Source organism: Chiroxiphia lanceolata, chromosome 9 (genome assembly GCF_009829145.1).
Source record: "Chiroxiphia lanceolata isolate bChiLan1 chromosome 9, bChiLan1.pri, whole genome shotgun sequence".
In the NCBI taxonomy this organism is placed as follows: domain Eukaryota; kingdom Metazoa; phylum Chordata; class Aves; order Passeriformes; family Pipridae; genus Chiroxiphia; species Chiroxiphia lanceolata.
Genome location: NC_045645.1, coordinates 12,090,054 through 12,109,664, shown reverse-complemented (window position 1 = coordinate 12,109,664; position 19,611 = coordinate 12,090,054). Strand labels below are relative to the sequence as shown.

At 42.0% G+C, this 19,611-nt stretch overlaps 1 protein-coding gene across 14 annotated transcripts in view; it reads left to right on the top strand.

Annotated features, from left to right (window-relative positions):
• The window catches only part of DOCK7 (dedicator of cytokinesis 7), a 96,022-nt gene that overhangs the window by 11,820 nt on the left and 64,591 nt on the right, over positions 1–19,611 (top strand). For all 14 annotated transcript variants that reach the window (XM_032696896.1, XM_032696895.1, XM_032696892.1 and 11 more), the window contains exons 3-9: positions 11,205–11,380; positions 11,550–11,618; positions 14,200–14,329; positions 14,436–14,648; positions 15,044–15,129; positions 17,025–17,091; positions 18,294–18,443. In XM_032696896.1, coding sequence (XP_032552787.1) covers positions 11,205–11,380; positions 11,550–11,618; positions 14,200–14,329; positions 14,436–14,648; positions 15,044–15,129; positions 17,025–17,091; positions 18,294–18,443 — 891 coding nt within the window. The remainder of the gene's footprint in view (positions 1–11,204; positions 11,381–11,549; positions 11,619–14,199; positions 14,330–14,435; positions 14,649–15,043; positions 15,130–17,024; positions 17,092–18,293; positions 18,444–19,611) is intronic.

Below are 19,611 nucleotides of genomic sequence, written 5' to 3'. Positions count from 1 at the left end.
AAGGGTCACCGCTGATTACCTGTTGACAGTTGCCACCAGCAGCTGCTTTTGGTAGTTTGTCTGAGAGTCTTTATTACAGGGAGTCCAACAAAGACATTTTATGGAGAAATGGATGTTTTTGTGAATGAAGAGCCCTCAGGACCGTGCTTGGTTGGGCCTTTTGTTTCTTGTCCACTGAAGCCAGTGCAGGGACATTCCTCACTCCACAGATATGCCTGTGGCTGAACCTGGGAAAAATGCAAAAGCCTGTCAGCTGAAATTTAGCAACTCTCTTCCTTTTTGCCTCACAAGCAGCAGACAAAATGTTGCCAGAAGTGTTTCTAATTTGGTATCTGGTAGAGCTGGGGAGAAGACACTGCTTTCAAATGAGTTTATTATTGTCAGCCTCCACCCTTCTGCCACTTTAGGAGCAGCTGATTTTAATTGCACAGTCCTCAAACCCCAGACACAGGTCCAAGGCCTCCGAAGGCTTTTCCTGTGTAACCTAAGGTGCCGAGCTGGGACTCCTGGCAGGACACAGTCCCTGCAGCTCTGAGCTTTTATTTTTGCAACCCAGAACAGAAGGCACTGACAGTTTTTGTTGACGAGAAGTAGGAGCTGGTGAGCTCTGAGAGTTACGTGAGGGAGGGTTTATTTTTTGAAGTTACTTTTGCAACTCTCTAAACCCACTGGTGAAGGGAGTGTGCATTTGCACCTTGCTGTTTGTGTTCTGGGTTGTGAGCCATATGCTGTGCTCATCTTGGATGCCTCCAGAGGTTCAGTATTCCCTCGTGGGAGCTGGTGCTTCTCACCATGAATCCCCACTGACTGAATGCACTGAAAGCAGAGAGGCTACACTTCCTTTCAGAGAATTCCCCAGCATCTTGCAGGATGGGGAATTTGCTTTGTTTGTTTGATGAACCGGACTGTTTACTATGGGCCATTATAATCCCTCGTGACTAATCACTTTCTTTTCTTTCCAAGTTTGCTTTTTCTGTTGAGCAGCTCCTTGTGGTGCCTGTTAACTCTTGTCAGCTCACTGTATTACAGCCATCATTTCTTTCCCTGCTGGATGCTGCAGCATGACCAAAGCCTGGCTGTTCTCTGTGGATTTCTGCAGTAGTTTTACCTGGATAAAGCTGGACTGTGGATTGTCAGAGCTTAGCAGAGTTACTGAGGAAGCTAAAGCTTTCTCTCAGTCTTGGCGTGCACACCTTGGTTTGATGTTTGATGTCTGCTTCTTGTGCTACTTTGAATCACAGAAACACAGAATGGTTTGGGTTGGAAGGGACCTTAAAGCTCATCCAGTTCTAATCCCTTGCCATGGACAGGGACACCTTCCACTAGACTAGATTGCTCCAAACCCTGTCCAGCTTGGCCTTGGGCACTTCCAGGCATGGGGCAGCCACAATTTTTGTGGTGTAGGAAGAGCAGAGTTTTGGTTTGTATCTGCAAACAGACTCGTAGTCCATTTTTTCCATGCGTGTGCTGTCCTTTCATAAGGGCAGATGATGCTGGCAAAGGGCAGAAAATAATCATTGGGTGTCAGGACCTCTCTTCAGCTGGAGCCCAGCTGTTTCTTTGCCTTGTTCTGCATTCAGCAACTTTTGTTTCTTAATAATATTTTTATTTTTAAGTTAGAAAAAGACTTATAAAATCTTGGATTTTTTTTTCACTTTTGAGTGCCAAAGATAATCATTGAGATGTTTTTGGTTATTGTCCAAAACCTGATTGATTATTTTTCTTTCCTAAAAAAAGAAAATTTCCTCAATTTTTAAAAACCTTCAGATGTCTTATTTTTTCAATTTCTTTAGATCTTTAGAGGCATATTTCAATGGCTGGATGTGGCACTCAGTGCTATGGTTTAGTTGACAAGATGGTGTTTAGTCAAAGGTTAGACTCAGTGATCTTGGAGGACTTTTCCAACCTTAATGATTCTGTGATTTTAATTAGAAGAGCAGCTTTTCATAAAACTTGCAAATAAGCAGAGTGAATGTATACTCAGTTGTTTGACAGAAAAATCACAGCTGTTTCCAAAGGATTGGGGGTAATATTTCCTGTCTGTTGATGTATATTACAGCATAGTTGAATGTTAGTATGTAAAGAAACACTGTTATAAGAGATACTGATTAGTCTGGGAATAAAGGGGTCTGGATTAGTGGATGTGATGTGATCTGACCACGTCTGCTCTCAGCACTCTATTTTCTCCCTGCAAAATGAAGGTGCTGACATTTACATATCTTTGTAAAGCACTGCTGGGTTTATGGGCATTATCTGGGCTAATTGAAGCTTTGTCTTGGATTTATTGGATGTCAGACTTTGGCTGTGTGTTCAAAGATAGCATCTAATTATTCAATAAGAGAATATAGGTTCCTTTGTATATTTTCATTGTTTATTTTAACATAATTTAAAAGAAGAAGAAAAGATAATTTGTGCAAGTGAATGGGAAGCACAGCAAGGGAAAACATGACAGTATCTCATGTGGCAGAGAAAAGGGCGTTTTGAAGTGTTCAGAGCCAAGTAATTTTATCACCAAAATCACTAAAATGAAAAGGAAACCGAGCCAAGTCTTAATGCTGTCTCAGAGCTGATGAAGGCTTAACAGTGACTCCCATTATATGTATTTCCTGGAGGTTTTGCCCTGCCTTGCTGAATGGTCTGTCCTCATCAGACAAGGGAGGATGGGAGAGGCATTCACATCCTCTTCCCTGCTCCTCCCATTGGGGGTTGCTCACAGTTAACTCTGCTCTGGGGCAGGCATTTGCTTCAGGAAATTAAAACTGCTCCCTACTGTTGCTAAAACCAGCAGTGAGCCATATTACAGAGGTGTTTTATATGTTAAGTTGGTGAGTGGTGTCCACTGAAAGGTTATTCAGTCTCTGCAATAACTTAAACAGTTTATATATTAACAGAGATAAATAATCTTAACTAAATGTTATTATACCAAGTAATTTTGGTTACTTAAATCAAATATTTGTGACAGGCCTGTTAATAAATAGGTTGGGACAGCTGGGGGTGTTCAGCTTGGAGAAGATTCTGTGGAGACCTCAGAGCCCCTTCCAGTGCCTAAAGGGGCTCCAAGAGAGCTGGAGAGGGGCTTTGGCCAAGGGCCTGAAGGGACAGGACAAGGGGGAATAGTTTCCCACTGACAAAGGGAAGGAATTCTTGGCTGTGAGAGTGGTGAGGCCCTGGCACAGGTTGCCCAGAGAAGCTGTGGCTGCCCTGTCCCTGGGGGTGTCCAAGGCCACTAAAGGGCACAGGCAGCTCTACGTGACACCAGTGCCAGCGTCCTCCTGTGTCTTGTGGTTAATCCATCCGTGCAGTGGATAAATTGTCCGTGGATAATTGAGATGTGACTGTGCCAAGTATTTCCCACTCAGAGGAGCACCCATGCTCGTGGTTACCATGGTTCAGAGGCACCATGGTTTGCCTGTGTGAACCCCAAGGGCTCGGAGGGGTCCATCTCCACGGAGTGTTTCTGCCAGAAGTGGGAAGTCTGTGATTTTTTTCTTCAGTCTATGGTCAAACTGTTTGGCTTTTTCATTTTTTCATTGTTGTCTCAGCTTCTACTCTCAGTTTTGTCACAATTTATCAGAGGACAACTCTTTGAGATCAATCTCAGCACTTGTGTTTTCTGTATCAAAGTCTTCGTGTTCTTCAAACACTCTTGGTGAAATTACACAATTCTTAGTCATCAAAGATCTTGTCTTTCTTCTTACCCATCCTTGGAGGCATAACTCATGTCTTTCTGGGTTTGGTAAGAAATTGCTTTAGTATTCCCAGATAACTAATTAATCTCTGATTAATATTAATATTTCTATACCCAAATGGCTTCTTACATTAGCAACCAGTTATCATAGCAAATAACCTGGCAATATTTGTACATAAAGCATCTCACTGGTTTTAGGACTGGCTGTTACTAGTTACATGTAGGATCCCTCTTTAGGTAGATATATCTACAAATATTTCATAGAATCCCAGAATGGTTTGGGTTGGAAGGAAGCTTAAAGCTCATCTCATTCCACCGCCTGCCATAGCCAGGGACACCTTCCGCTAGAAGACCAGGTTGCTCCAAGCCCATCCAACCTGGCCTCGGACACTTCCAGGGATGGGACATCCATTTCCTTTTATTAGACACTTTTTCTAATTCAAGCATTATGATAGTGCCTGAATTTGACACACAGTACAGTTCTCACAGTCTGTAAAAAAAATCCAGAAGTTAATACTGAATATTTTCCAATCTTAAAAATGGAGGCTTCAGATAATTTCTAAAACAAGTTTTGCCTTAGCAAAGAACATGTACAGCAATTTTGAGGCACGTTTGCAATTTGAAATGAAGGACTTTCATCAGCTATTTTCTGTAGTAATTACATCTCTCAGAACAGCATGCAAAAGAAGGAATAAGAGCCAGAGCAAAGCAGGAGATAGGGAACTACATTCCAGAGGCGGTGGGGAGGTAATGACTGCACTTATGGCTGGGGAGGTGTCATCCTTGGTGAGGGCTGGGAGCTGTCTGTGGTTGATGGAAAGTAGAGATTGCCTAGGAATCTCCGTGGTTCATTTGAATATTTTCACATATTATAAATGCAGCCAGAAAATTAAATGCAGAAATTCTCTGTGCTCACCAGTCACCAGGCTTTTGAAATGAGGAGTATGTGTTTTCTGAAATGCAGGGATGTCAGTAGACAAATGTGTGATTTTTTGAATTTGGATCCATTTTTGGAGTGTTTAGTTGAAAGAAAATGTAATTTATGCAAGTAAGACATGTTTTTTAATTACTTAAACATTGTCAACGTTAATATTGCACTGCTCATGTTTCAAAACCTCTTAGACTGACTTGCCCGTAGTTCACACTTAAAAATAAATCTGATGCCTCTGTTTAGCAGGTATATTTCTCAAACTGTTACCTTCTTTAACCTGCCTGCAAATGTTGTGGTTTTTTAGCATATTTCCTGTATTCTCAGATTTATGCTGAGTTTTCCCTAAGGTACATCAGCTTTGACTCCTGTTCCCTGAGATACCAGTATCCCTTTAAGGGTGACAGGATTTTGCCACAACAAGAACAGGCCATCTGCATTCCTGACTGCTCAGCAAGGGAAGTGACTGTTTGCCCTGGAGACCCAGAGATAGCTGAGAGAAGGCTGGGGCTCAGCTTTGAAATGTTAATCTGCTGCTTCTGTCCTTCCAGGATTTTGCCCAGGGAGTCAGTGGGTGGTAAGTTGGTATTAATTTAGAATTTGAAGCTTTGGTGCAATCTGTTGCAGTTTTAGCATGTTATAAATTGTTTAGTATTTAAGGAGGTCTTGAAGCTAAGATGGAACTTTGTCCTGATTTCAAAATTGGCAAGAAATACCACCCTGATTTTGAAGAAGTGCCTGGCTGCAAGTAAAAATAGTAGTCAGGATCCTCTATGTGATGAGGAACTCTGCAAGGTTAATTTTTCAAGGTCCCTTATCATATCCTTGCAGGGAGTTTTACTCCTACACAGGAGGCAGGAGGTACAACCGTCCAGTCTTTGCCATTGTGATTTCACAGGGCCCCAGATTGTGCTGTGATCCTCACAGAGGCTGGGTCTCTGCCTTTGGGAATTAGGCATCTCCTTTGAGATAAAAGGAAAATTGGGCTTTGATTGGGCCACAAGCAGCTTGGATTCAAATCCTTGTTCTGCCAGATGCATCCTGCCATGCTGTCATATCATAACCTCTTAAAATGCTGGTGTGGTTCCCTGTGAGATAAAGCATCTTGTGAGGGCAGAGGTGAGGGAGGGAGAAGGAAATGTGAGGGAATGTTGTTTTTCATGGCTGTGCTGGCATACACAAGCTGGAAAAGTCTGCAAAATCATAGCTGGGATTTGAGTGTGTGGCTTAGAGCATGTCCCACAAGATCTCTCATGATGGTCAGGACAACATATGTGAGTTGGGCAACAAATTCTGCGACAGGCTCTAGAAATACCAGCTATGCCCAGCTGTTTGTGTAGGAAGGGAAAGGTTTAAGTCCTTCAGGCAAAAATTGGAAGGCCTGTGGACATCAGGGCTCTGTGTTCAGTCAGTCCTTGTGAGATGGAGATAATAACTGTCCCTTTTTCTGCCCTAGTTGTTACTGAGATCCCATTCTGAGCTGCTGTGCAGCGCCCAGGAGAGCAGCCCTGGAGTCCTCAGGTTCCTGCACAGGTGTACTTGGCTCAGTAAGGCAGGAAATGAGGGAGAGGCTGCTCAGGCTGTTCTCAGGAATGACACGTCAGAGCAGGTCTCATCCCAATTTGCCTTTGCTTCTGTGGTGGGGTGGAATAAGCTGTGAGCTTTGCAGTGTAGTGCCCTGGGTGTAGCTTTCCCTCCACATTATCCCTTTGCTACCTTGGGATGCTTGGCCAAGGTAAATGGAGGTTTGCGTTACCCTCCATGGAGTGATGCTACATCTTCTCACAGAGGCTTCTGCCCCTCTTGCCAGATTAGTGCAGGTGTTTCTTTTGTAAGTGATGATGATGATACAGGTAGGTGCTCAAAAGAAGGCAATAAATAGGAGAGAGACATGTGCACTAAAGCTACAGCAAAATACAATGTTTGCTGTCTGGAGAAGGGCAAAGTCGATAGGAAACGAGATTTTATTTTCCAGCTTTTAAGGGGGTGTAACAGTGAAGAATAACACAACCTTAAAGAAGAAAGCTTGAGTGTCCCCATTGCAGGAGAGTTGTAAACCTTTGAAATAGAGGTTTGTAGTGCAACTGCTGAGAGCCATAACTGCAACTACATGGGTGCACCTGTGGACACTGTGAATTAAATAGTCTGTAGAAGCCAAATCAAGCAGGCTGGTGTCTTAGTTAACTGATGGAACGTGTGTCTATGGTCAGGTTAAGGACATACCTTTGCAGAATTGTTATTTGAAAGTGATGGGTTTGATCTGGGGTAGTTGGGCTGTGTAAGTCTGAAAAAGAGAGTCCTATTTGATTTCTTCTGTACTTTCATTTTATCAGGACTGTGATAAACACAGTGTTTATGTTGGCAGGGAACAGGTTATGCCCCTCTTACTCATGTTGAGCTGCCCTTTCGCTCTGTGTAGTCCTGTTCATTTTAATAGCTCCAGAATAGTGCTTGCCCTCAGTGAGGTGACAGTGTCATCATGGGATAAAGACCAAGTGAAATCTCTAAGGAATTGTCTGAAAGGTTGTCCAGAATTTCATCTGTAATTACAGCCCACACAAAATCAAAGAGTGTGTTTTAAAAGAGCAGCAGTTCTGGGAGCAGGTTTCCTTTGCATATTTTTAGCATGTATTTGCCATTAATTTAGGTTATTCTATAGTCCTGGTTGGGAAGATGCTCAGGACTTTTGCACATTATGGTTTCTGGAGGGTATTAATAAACTTCTTGGATGAAACAGAGACCCTGGCAAGGATTTCTTATGGTAACACTCCAGTATTCTGGGGAGATCTCATTGAGGCCTTTCAGTACTTGAAGGGAGCTTGTAAAAAAGAGGGAGAGTGGCTTTTTACATAGGCGGATAGTGGTAGGACAAGGGGGAATGGTTTTGAACTGAACGAGGAGAAATTTAGATGAGATATTAGGAAGAAATTCTTCCCTGTGAGGGTGGTGAGGCCCTGGCACAGGTTGCCCAGAGAAGCTGTGGTTGCCCCATCCCTGGATGTGTTAAAGGCCAGGTTGGACAGAGTTTGGAGCAACCTGGTCTAGTGGAAGGTGTCCCTGCCCATGGCAGGGGATTGGAATAAAATCGGCTTTAAGGTCCCTTCCAATACAAAACACTCCGGGATGATCAGCCAGGGGGTAGATGGGCTGCACATTTGCAAATATTTGACTGGAATTGTCCTTCTGCCTTTGGAAGTCCAATGAAGAAGAACTGTCTGTGTTTTGTGGAAGAGGCACCTCCTACTGTTGTTTCCCAGGAGCTGTCAGGAGGAATTGAAAAGGCTTTTTCTGGGAGCAGGACGAAGATTGCTCTCTGCAGCCTGCCAGCAAGCAGGGCTGTGGGAGAGCACAGCTTTATCTACCTCAGCTGTTCCCCATTTCAGCTGCAGCAGATTTGAAACCTTTTAATGTGCAGCTGACGGGGACTTGCTATTCTTTGATAACTGAGATCAGCTGTACAAAGTATGATGGTCCGAACAGGCCAGGGGAATCAGCTGTTGAGTGCCTGTCCACGTTTTTCCTGGGGAGGTAAGCTGGGCTGGGGAGTTGGAGGTGAGATGGCAGAGCAGGTTCTACTCCTTCATCAGTGGGATGTTGAGTTTCGGTAACCTGGTCGTTATCTGAACTTGTCCAACTCCTTCAGTGTGCACGTTCCATCTGATGGGTTCATGTGACAATTTCAGGTGACTGATGCTTTGGTAACATAGGAATAGACCCTGGTGTGCTCTGTGTGTCCTTGTTCCCATCCATACCTTCAGGGTGATGCAGGAGCATGAAGCAAGACAGGGAAAAGGTTAAGCCATCGGCAGCAGGAGCCATGAGAGGAGCTCTTGTGGTTCCATTCACACATGGAGAAACCATTTAGGTTCATTTTCCTCTTGGTGCATTTATTCGTCCTTCTTTCCTCCTCCTCCTCTTTCATCACTTTTTCCCCCACAAATATCCAAAGCCTAAAATAATGTGCTTGCCTTTTATGTGCCAATAGTCTGACACCAAGTAGTTTCTCTTCATACCCATGAATTTATGTTTGGCCTGTTTACTCAGGTGCTAGACAGTATTTCTGGCTGCACAGATGGTGAGTCTAACACGGGCCTCTGGGTTTGACTTTTATGTTTGTTTACATCTTCATGGTACAATAGTTACCAAAGAGACCAACTGGAAGATTGCGAAGTGTAACCTTGGGCCTAATCCTGAGATGGTTGAAGGGCTTGGAAACCCCTGGAACGCATGGGTAGCCCCTAAGCACCACCTGCCTTTCTGTATCTGGTAATTTTTAACTAGCATAGCCAGTTCATTCATCTCTTGTCCAGTGCTCTTGTTGGACAAGTGAAATTTGAGATATGAAATGCCAGGAATGAAGAAACATGGTGGTTTTTTGGCAGTGACAGTCTGCCCTATGTTTGCTGGGCCCTTTGTGTTTCCCTCAGCTCTGTGTTAATACAGGTTATTTTTCCTTGTCTTTCTGTAGTTTCCTTCTGTTTATTGGGATGAGTGGAGTGGAAAGATTGGAGGGAATGAGGGAGAGGTTCCTCTGTGTTAGAGAATCACAGGTAAATGAGTTTGTGCAAATTCAAACACAACACTTGAACGGGCAGCTCAGCGTTGGAAGGTGCCTCAGCGTTGGAGCTGCCAGTGTGGAAGGGAGGTCGGCAGGAGGAGTGAAAGTAAGACTTCAAATGTTATTCCTCAGGGATAAACTGTCACCCCTCAGTGATCTCGTGCCAAATGGAGCTGGTCTGTCTGTTTGTAAGGAACGGGCTGAGGTGGTGACATGTCAGCTGTGATGTGGGAAGGAGCAATGACAACTTCTGCTCCATTGCAAGCATTGCAGTGATGAAAACAGTGAAAAGTATCTGTTTTGTATTCACAGAAGCTCTCCAAATCACATCTTTTGAATCTATTTCAAGAGTCCAGGATTAGAAGGGGAAAAAAGATTGTGGGGTCAGAGTTAAATAGATGATGATGATGATGATATTGCATCATATCACAGTGCACGGTGTCCCTGCCAGTGGCAGGAGCTTGGAACTAGATGGTCTTTAAGGTTCCTTCCAACCCCTCTGTGATGATGCATTTCTTTACACAGAAATGAATTTATATCATTTTCCTAAATTGCAGAAACAAATGCTAAGTCTCTAGACATCGTATTTTTTTGATGAACCAGATTCTTATCTGGCCTAAAGTCATTGGTCCAACTCACCTGACTTCCTTGAAGTCACTCTGTTTTTCTTCTGGAGGATTAGCCTCCTGAGTTTTAAGAAAATGGGAATCATTGAGGGCGGGTGTGATAGGGAGATTCATTCAACACCCTCTGTGTTAGCCAAATCTTCTCCTTGAATAAAAAGTTGATTCATTTTAGAACTTTGTGGCAATAATTTTAAAACTGGAATTTGGGATTTGTATAGCAGTTTTTCTTAGAAGCACATTTAAAACTGAAGTACTAAATGTTCTTTTTAAAGTCATCAACGCAAGACAAGCTACAGGATAGTTCCCTGTCCCACAGAAATCATCTGGATGACAGGAAAGAGGAAGTTAGAAGAGAAAAACTGCTGAATTTTGATGTGTTTTTGTGACTCTTGTTAAACCACTCAGCCTCACTGGCATGTGCCAGGGAATTCTAGGGAAATCTGTCAGTTGCTGTAGAGACAGGTTCCTCAAAACTTGTTTTTAGTATTTCATTTTCTTAATGTCTATGTTTATGTATAACTTCATAGCATAATGATCTCATATCAGAATATATACATGTATTTATATAATGTACATATGTAAAAATACAAGTTATGCAATGTGAGTATGCTTCCAGTTTATGCAAATTTTCTTTTCATGTTTCTAAAAAAAGCTCAGGATGGTGAGATCAGCCCTGCCCTGAAATCTATTGTTTTTGTGCACGTGTTCATTCATTCCTTGTGCTTCAGGTACAGGCTTTGTGCCCAGTAAAGATGATTTTTAAGTATCCATTTTATTTAGAGCAGTGTTCCCTCTTGGCGTGGGTAGACTCATCGTGTCATGATGTCATCATCAAGGCTCTGATACGAGGGAGGAGCTTAAACTTCCACTAGATGAAGGTTGTATTTTTTGTTCCCCAGAGAAGTCATTTAATTCAAAATAATGTTACTCTTCAGAGTTCTATGGCTGCCTGAGTTCCTGGTAAATCAGGCCTTGGTCTGGATTCCTTGCTGTGCCTGAGGGAGAAAGGGTTCCTGCATCTTGGATCAGGGTCAAGGTTCGCTTTGTGATCAGAGCATGGTCAAAACAAATCCAGGGTCATACACATGGGAAATGAGGTACTAAGTTTTGTTGAACTTCTTGAAAATAGCTGTAACCTTTTTTGGCTTTATTTGTGTTTTTTAGGTGATAATAGAATGCATCAGAGGAATATCAGATAAAAGATAAGACTTGCAAAACATCTTTGTGATGTGTGTTAACTGAGGTTAACACCACTAGGGTTAATCACCTGATTTGACGTTGCATCAAATTCCTCAACAAGGCAGAAGAACTGGTTTAAAAAAAGCAGAGTAGAAGATGTGCATGTGATTTTTCTTTATTGTTTCACCTCGATTTCAGACCCTCCCATGGCTTGTGTGTCCCCAGGTGCCGCTCACAGAAGCTGTGGACCCCGTGGACCTGGAGGACTATCTCATCACCCACCCGCTCACCGTGGAGTCGGGACCCCTGAGGGACCTGCTGGAGTTTCCCCCTGATGACATCGAGGTGGTTTATACCCCCCGGGAATGCCGGACACTCGTGTCGGCCGTGCCTGAGGAGAGGTGAGGAATTAATTGCTCTGCATGGAGCGTCTGCAGGGCTGAAGCTTGGAATTTTGGGCTGCAAATTAAATTGGGCTGGAAAATTAAACACAAACCTAAGTAAAAGTATGTACATTTAAGAAGTCGTTATAATGTATAATTATAATTTGTGGTTTTATCCTTTTAACAGTGAGATGGACCCTCACGTAAGGGACTGTGTCAGAAGTTACACGGAAGACTGGGCGATTGTGAACAGAAAGTGAGTTTCCCTGTGGTATTTGCAGCTTCATTTCGTATTTACATTTTTGCAGGTTGGCTAACTGCTATGAGGAGGCTCAAAAATTACTGTCCTGGCTACTGATTCCATGTGCCCTGGCTTTTAGTTGCCCTGTTTAGCTGAACTGATGCTTTGTGTTTAGCTGAAATGGTGCTTTGTGTTTGGAAAATTGGATCTTGGACGTCAAAATCCCCTGGGGCATTTTGGGAAATCTAGGCCATTTTAGTCTACAGTTGCTCCTTTACAATGGTAGAGAAATTAGGGAATGTGAACAAGTGAAGTTACTTTCAGCTCTTGTTTCTTTCTTTGTTGCATTCGTTTTTAGCTCGTTTTAGAGAGAAGTTGCATTAATTCTGCTATGATGTGCAAATGCAACCATCTGATAGATAAGGTGCCCTCTGCAGCTTTCATTGGTTTCCAAAGAGACTTTGGAAATGTACTTAATTTAAACAAATAATCGCTAATATTTGAACCATCACAACATTTACCTAATGAGCTCACAGTTTAGAGAATGTGCACGCATTGATTATTTCATGCAAATCAGCAGGAAGGTTTCTGAGTGGCTTTCCTTGGAACACAGAGTCTCTCGGATGATTGGAAGTCTGATGACTTCAAGAGCTGCTGTCAAGGAGTAAGTGATCCATGTGATGTGTATCACCTACAAATGACTCCACTGCAGCTACAGCTCTGCCCTTGTGGCAGTTGCTACAATTCGCTGGTTTAATGTTGTCCTGAGAACCACTTGAGGGGATGCTGAAGATATGCTTTGCACTGCTAATGTGACCCAATAAAAATGTGTTTTGTAATCTCATACCAAAAAAAAACCAACCACCTAGAAAAAAAAAAACAAGGGGGAAGGAGGTGCTTTATTAACTCCCAGCTTTTGCAGCAGAGTCTGGAATACATCATAGACCTGGACAGTGTGACCCACCCAGCCACCCACTTTTGATTTCTCAGCAACTTTCATTGTACCTGGCATTCCTGGCTGTGATTCCTGCACTGAGGAGGTTTATTTGGAGGCTTTTTGTCTTATGTGATTGGCTGCAGGTTGTGCTCTGTGTCAGAGAGGGGATGAAGCTGAAGACCTCAAGGGTTGAAGGTGTGATGAGCAATTGTTGAACTCCAGTCAAAGGTTGTCTTGCCCCTTCAGAGAGGGAAGGCGCTTCCATAAATATTCATAGCAGTTTTTGCTTGGATAAAATTGTGGCAATGGACTGAGTAGAAATAAAAGAGTTACTGCTGGAGCAGGGGAAGAACCCAAATGCCTGACTGGGAAGGACTGAATTGTTTTCCGAGTAAGGATGCCAACAGTTTCCTCTTAATCCATCCCACTGGATGGTTCCAAGGGCCTTGGCTAGCTCTGAGGGCACAAAATCCAGCTCTTCTGGCTTTAGGAGAACATGACTTGTGACATTCCATCCTCCTCTTCACCACCCCAGGGGAAATAATCTGTATGTCAGTCTCTGCCTACAGTTCTTTGTAACCAAAATGTTTTTGGGGCAGGCAAATCTCCCATTCAGTAATTCCTTTAGTGATATTGGGAAAGGTAAATAACTTCTCTTCACTGCTCTGTAAAAAACAATAGCATATTGTGATTTCAACCTTGCAGCATAATTTCTGTGTGCTAGACTGAGGAAGTCAGGTATGATTTAGAATGGAGTTACACTTATTGGTGGAGGTGTGATGGAAATGAAGACATCCAGGTGAGGATTATACAGATGCTAGTGTTCAACTCTCAGGAATTATAGTCTAGGAAGGAAAATGCATTCCTCCTTTTTCTCCTGCCTTTTGTTATTCACTTCTAGCACATCCGTGGTTTTCACACCTCTGTGCATCCTTCTGTGGTAAATTTAGTAACAGGGCATGGTAGGAACAATTCATTGTAGATGTGACCCCAGCACTACTTTGAGAACTGACTTCAGTAAGTATTGTAAGGAGACCATGGCTCTATCCATGTGTGTGTGTGTAAGTACAGACATGGTGCCATTTGGTACCCACAAATTTGTCAGTCAAAGAGATCCGATGATGTCAGCAACAGCAGACAGATTGTTTACTTCCAAGTGCTCTTACACCCTGGAAAGCTCCGAAGGACCCGATTTCCTTACAAAGATGCTCTGGGAAGATGCTTGTTTTAGTTGAGATTGGAAAGTTGCCTGTTCTCCAGAGGTGTTCAGGACTTACCTGAGCTGGTGTTGTGGTTTTAAGGTACCAATATTGTCAGTTCTTGCTCCAGCAGACCCACTGGCCTTCAGTCCTCGTGTTCTTGGCCTGTTCTGCTCCTGGCATCACAATTGCACATTTTATGATGACTTTAATTGGCCATTGATAGTCCTTCTTTTGACATCACCCAGGGTTGCTTTATAGATGAACAGAGTCACATTGTAGTTGGTTGTTGGATTAAGACCCAGCTCCAGTGGAGGCTGACTGGAAATAGTGTTTGCAGAGAGCAGTTTATGCCTTGAGAGCACCCACACTGATAATACTGGGTTTGTTCTGTGATTCTGCTTCTGGGGTTGGAGTCAAAAGGGCTGCTAAGAACGCATTTGAAATACTTTGTTTGCAGATACCACAAGCTGGGAACTGGATTCAATCCCAACACCTTAGACAAACAGAAGGAGAGGCAAAAGGGGCTCCCCAAACAGATCTTTGAGTCTGATGAAGCTCCGGATGGCAACAGTTACCAGGATGAACAAGTAATGTACCTTTAAAACCTCGCTACATAAAACCTAATTTATAGTTCTGTTTTAAAAGTGCAGTTCCTTTTCCCATTATAAGTTGCTTTAATTTGTTGGATCTCAGGATGACCTTAAGCGACGCTCAATGTCGATTGACGACACTCCCCGGGGCAGCTGGGCCTGCAGTATTTTTGATCTGAAGAACTCCCTTCCAGATGCCCTTCTCCCAAACTTACTGGACCGAACCCCAAATGAGGAGATTGACCACCACAACGAGGACCAGAGGAAGTCCAGTAGGCACAAGGAGCTTTTTGCACTACACCCAGCACCAGACGAGGTATTTTTATATACGTGTGGGTGAGACTAAAAAAGTGAAGGGTATAGGGAATGTGAAAGCTGTCAGTCTGCCACGGATTTAAAGGATTTAAGATCACCTATGTTTAATATCCATGAGAACTGTAGCTATTTTGTGGGTCTCGTGTTTTTTAGCATAGTGTGTTGCCATAGATATTACTTTCTGAAGATTGGTTTTTCTTCATGGTTATGCAATCCCCAGTAATGTAGGAACATTAAAGGGATTTAATTTAGCATATTTATAGCTGCTGATGAATGCAACATGCTGGGAAGCCTCGAATTAAATTGGTACTTGTGTCTCAGAAGAAAAAAGTGATACATATGTTTGCTTTGTAGTGCTGTCAGTGGTTTGTACAAGTGTCATGTCTCTAATTTCAGGAGGAGCCTATAGAACGCCTTAGTGTCCCTGAAGTACCCAAAGAACACTTTGGCCAAAGACTCTTGGTAAAGTGTTTGTCCCTTAAGTAAGTATCACTCCAAGAAAGAGCAGCATTGCAGAAATTGAGAATTTAAATCTGCTTTGGTATCCATGTGCATCTGGAAAACTCCATTGCTGTGTTTATTACCCTTGGAAGAGATGTTTGATCATAGGCTTAAAGGTTAATTTTCTAAGGGTTGAGTTACACGGTATTGTGCATCAGAGTTGTATCTTCAAGACTTTCTGCTTATTGGTGTGAGAGAAAATATTCACCTCCCTTGGCTTTTCTCCTTGCTGTTATGCAGCTCTACCTGTTCCATGTCACTGGGCTTCACCACACTCATCCACTGGCTATTAGGTTGGCCAGTCACTGGTGTTCAGCTCCCGAACAAGGAAATGTAAGAGGGAAAACAAAAAAGACAAAGATTAAAAAATGCTTAAGCTTTAAAGCATAAGACAGCCAAAGATTTGCCAAAGTTTAGGCTCAACAACCTTGACTGTGTCCCTTTAAGAGTGAAGACTTTATATACTTAGTAAGCATTAACTGAAGGAATAGAAACCTGTTAAACAAGTTTAATGAAGTGGAGCTCCTGAATATAGGGTTACCTGCAGCTGGTTCATTGCCTATAACTCTTCTCTAATAACACAAGGTAAAATTTTACTGTTATTCCCTTGGAGAAATAAAGTACAAACCTGATTTTCCACACTGCTGTATTCATCTTCTGTGTCCTCAGTTAGGTCAACCCTTCTTATTAGAGAGCTCCAGTTAGCCTACATTGCTGCTCATAACTGAGATATATGTGTAGGACATATCTCCTGCTCGTAGAGTACTCCAGGACCTAATATAGCCGTAGAGATGAACTGATTTTGCAGCCTTTTATGAACTGGAACAACATAATATGCAGTAGCAGTGGAGCTTCCTGTCGAAAGGATGATGTCTTTGGCATAAATAAGTTAGATGCTGGAAATTAGTGTTTTCTGCTATTTAAACATCTCTTGCTGACTGTAAATTTATGGCTAATCTACTTGTTTGTCCACTATAGTAATCTCTGAACCTGTACTCACAGGTGTAATCCAAGCATCTGGGGTTGTGCCACCTCAGTGGCACAAAAACAAGCTTATTTTCCCCTGGGAGAAGGCTAAGATGACCTAAGCAGGGTCATTTTCAGGTTAATCTCACCTTTGTTGTGAAACTAGAGACAACACCTGTTTAATGGTGCAGTCCTGTGTGGTGTTCTCCCTGCTGGAAGTACAAATTCCAGGCAGAAAAGCTGAGAGCTCTGTGCAAGGCCCAATGTGTGGGGGATCCTTTTGTGGGGACTGCAGGTGCCCGGGTGATCCAACAATAAGTTCAGCTCTATTTGGTAGTTACTGTTCTTGTGGGAAGTGTTTGAGTTCACATAAATACTGGATAACAGTTACTCCAAAAAGCTGGCACCTTTCTGAGACAGTTTTTGAGATCTTGGTATTTTCTGACAACAGTGTTGAAAATTGTCAAAATACCTGTCCCTGACTGTCCAGAGGCAGGAACCAGTTGGCCATTTAGCCCTGTCAACAGGTCAGCAGACTAAATTAGCACATGGGGCAGCTTCTTCAGAGAATCAGAGGAGCTAAATGGCCCAGTTATTCCAGTTAATAATTCCTTTCCCTTTAAGGAAGCTATTAGGTGGCTTTGCTTGGCTTTCAATGAGTCAATGAGTTGAAAAGGCTTTTAGAATGGTCCTGTTGGAAGGGATCAGCGGCAATGCAGAGGGAGCAGGACAGGAGAGGAGTGGGGGGGAAATGGGGAATCAAGATCCCTTTTCAGCGGGACCTGAAAATGGATGGCTCAGCTGTTCCTGACATCTCAGTCACTATCACCTAGGAAGGATTTGGGAAGGGGGTTGGTTATTCTTTGTTACAAAATGCAAGTCAACTGATTTTATGTTTCTTTTTTTCAAGATTTGAAATAGAAATTGAGCCTATTTTTGCAAGCTTGGCTTTGTATGACGTTAAAGAAAAGAAGAAGGTATGTTTTTTAATTATTTGAGTGATGACATTGCCACTGAAGCTTTACAAACCTGTATTAAAAGCAAAAAGGAAGGAATTAATGCTGGAAACAAAGTGACATACTGGTGCTTGGAAGAATGATGAAGGCATTTCATGAGCCATCTTGTGTATTCTTCTTCTGCTTAGTAAAGCAGTTGAAGTATAACCACTTTTCTAAAAATATTATCTAATATGTGAATGCCTGAAATCAGAAAAAAAAAAATAAAAATATATATATATTTGAATTTTGGCTTTCAAAAGTCTCTTCTCCACTTAGGTAACTGAAACCTTTTATTTAGATTAGGTTTTTATGACTTTCTTAATCTCTTTTTCGTGACTCACCATGGTGTGGGTCAAGTAACACTTGAATAATGCACAAAAAAGTCATACATGCTAAAATTGCTGAAATCTAAACAAAACTGAGGAGTCCTTTCAAGATCTACGTTATTTAAAATGCAAAATACATTTATTGGGCTATTTATGTTCTGTATTTAATATTTAAAGCGTCTCTTGGTTTTCCTTATTCTAGATATTAGCAGTAGTGGAGAGAAAAATGTTAAAAATATGCATTTTGACATTTATCTCTTTAAGACCTGAATTTAATGCATTGAGATTTAAGTTATGTAGATGAGAGTATGTGGAATATTATGTGAACTTTGTTTAATATTTAAATCACATTTCATAAGCCAATTTTATCATCTCATTACTCCCATTTTTTTTGCTCTGAGTAGTAAGTTCTTTAGTGACCTCTGGTGTTGATAACCAGCTCACATCCTTTTTGGCTTTGAAGCCTTGATGCAGTCGAGGATTAGGTGTTTCAGTGTAGAAAACTCACTGTCTGTCTTTAAAGATATGTTGTTTTTTCTCTTTCTGTTTGTATTTTGATACCTTGGTGTTTTCAACTCAGATAGCAATGATGTTCCTAGTCCTGTGATGGAATTACATTCCTTACAGGAGCTGAAAGAAATTTTATAGGTAGCTTGTGTTGTTTGCTCCATTTTCTTTGTCCTTTTCCACTGTCCTGCCTTGATTTCTCAATTAAAAATACTGGTTTTTTTCTTTTTATGCATGGTTTGAAAGGAGGACTTTTTAATGTGTGTTTTAAAACTGTTGTGTTTATGAAGAATTTACCAAAAAAAAAAAGTATAACTAGTGGTTGAAGCTCCCCAATTTCTTCCTTAGATTTCAGAGAATTTCTACTTCGATTTAAATTCTGAACAAATGAAGGGAATGCTTCGGCCTCATGTCCCCCCTGCTGCTATATCCACACTGGCCAGATCTGCCATATTTTCTATCACTTACCCCTCTCAAGATGTCTTTCTAGTAATAAAGGTAAGAAATGCCAGAGAAATTTAAATTGATATTGCCTCTTGTTTTTTATTTAAAATAAAATAGAAGCAGATCTGGCTGACCGGATCATTTATTTGCCTTTGGAGAGCAGGATTCTATTCTCAGTAGTGTAAACAGTGGCACCACAGTTCTGCTTCATTTCAGATTTTCTCACTTAAGTTCCTTTGTAACAGCAACAGTTCAGTGGAGATGTGCATTGAAACTGAGAAGAGCACAAAGGTTTGCTTGATGATATAAATCAGCGTAAGCAGGCTTGACCTTGGTTTTCCTATGAAACAATGTGCTGACTCCTTAGGATGATAGATAAGTCAGTGATTTAAAAATACATATTGATCTGAATCTCATTTAAAAAAATGACACATACCCTTAAGCCAGATTTTTCAGATGTATTTAAGAACCGAAATTGCTAAGGGAGTGAGATCCATAACTGAAATAAAATGCAACATTGGTCACTCCTGGAATAAAGTATACAAAGATAAAAGTTATTCTCTCTTCTTTTATTTGATTCAGTGAGCACACAAATGTTGCTCATTCAGAATGGCATTTGAGTCAGGCTTTTTGTCTGGTCTCTGCATAAAAATCATCCTGTTGTCAAAAGGGGAATTCAGGACATACTTTCAGACCATAGGCAGTGTGCGTGTTCTTCAGGAACTGCTTCTTGCACAAGGAATAATCTTTTGAAAATGAATTAAGGCTTTGTGGCATGACAAAAAGAATCCCAGGTGAGAGTAAGGCTTTTAGTAGTGTTGAAGCATATTCTCATCTGCAATTTGTGGCATGATTTTCTGAATTCTTTGTGAAAATCATGTTCTGCCTGTGCACAGGTATTCATAGAGTCACAGAAACACAGAATTGTTTGGGTTGGAAGCTCATCCAGTCCCACCCCCTGCCATGGGCAGGGACACCTTCCACTAGCCCAGGTTGCTCCAAGCCCTGTCCATCCTGGCCTTGGACACTTCCAGGGATGGGGCAGCCACAGTTTCTCTGGGCAACCTGTGTCAGGGCCTCACCATCCTCACAGGGAAGAATCACTCCTCTGATTTTTAGAAGATATGAGGGAGAATCCCATATTTATGAGGATCTGGACAAGAGAGCTTCTAAATGCACATTAGTGCTTGTAAAACCAGTGATCCAAGAGGAGCTGGTGGCG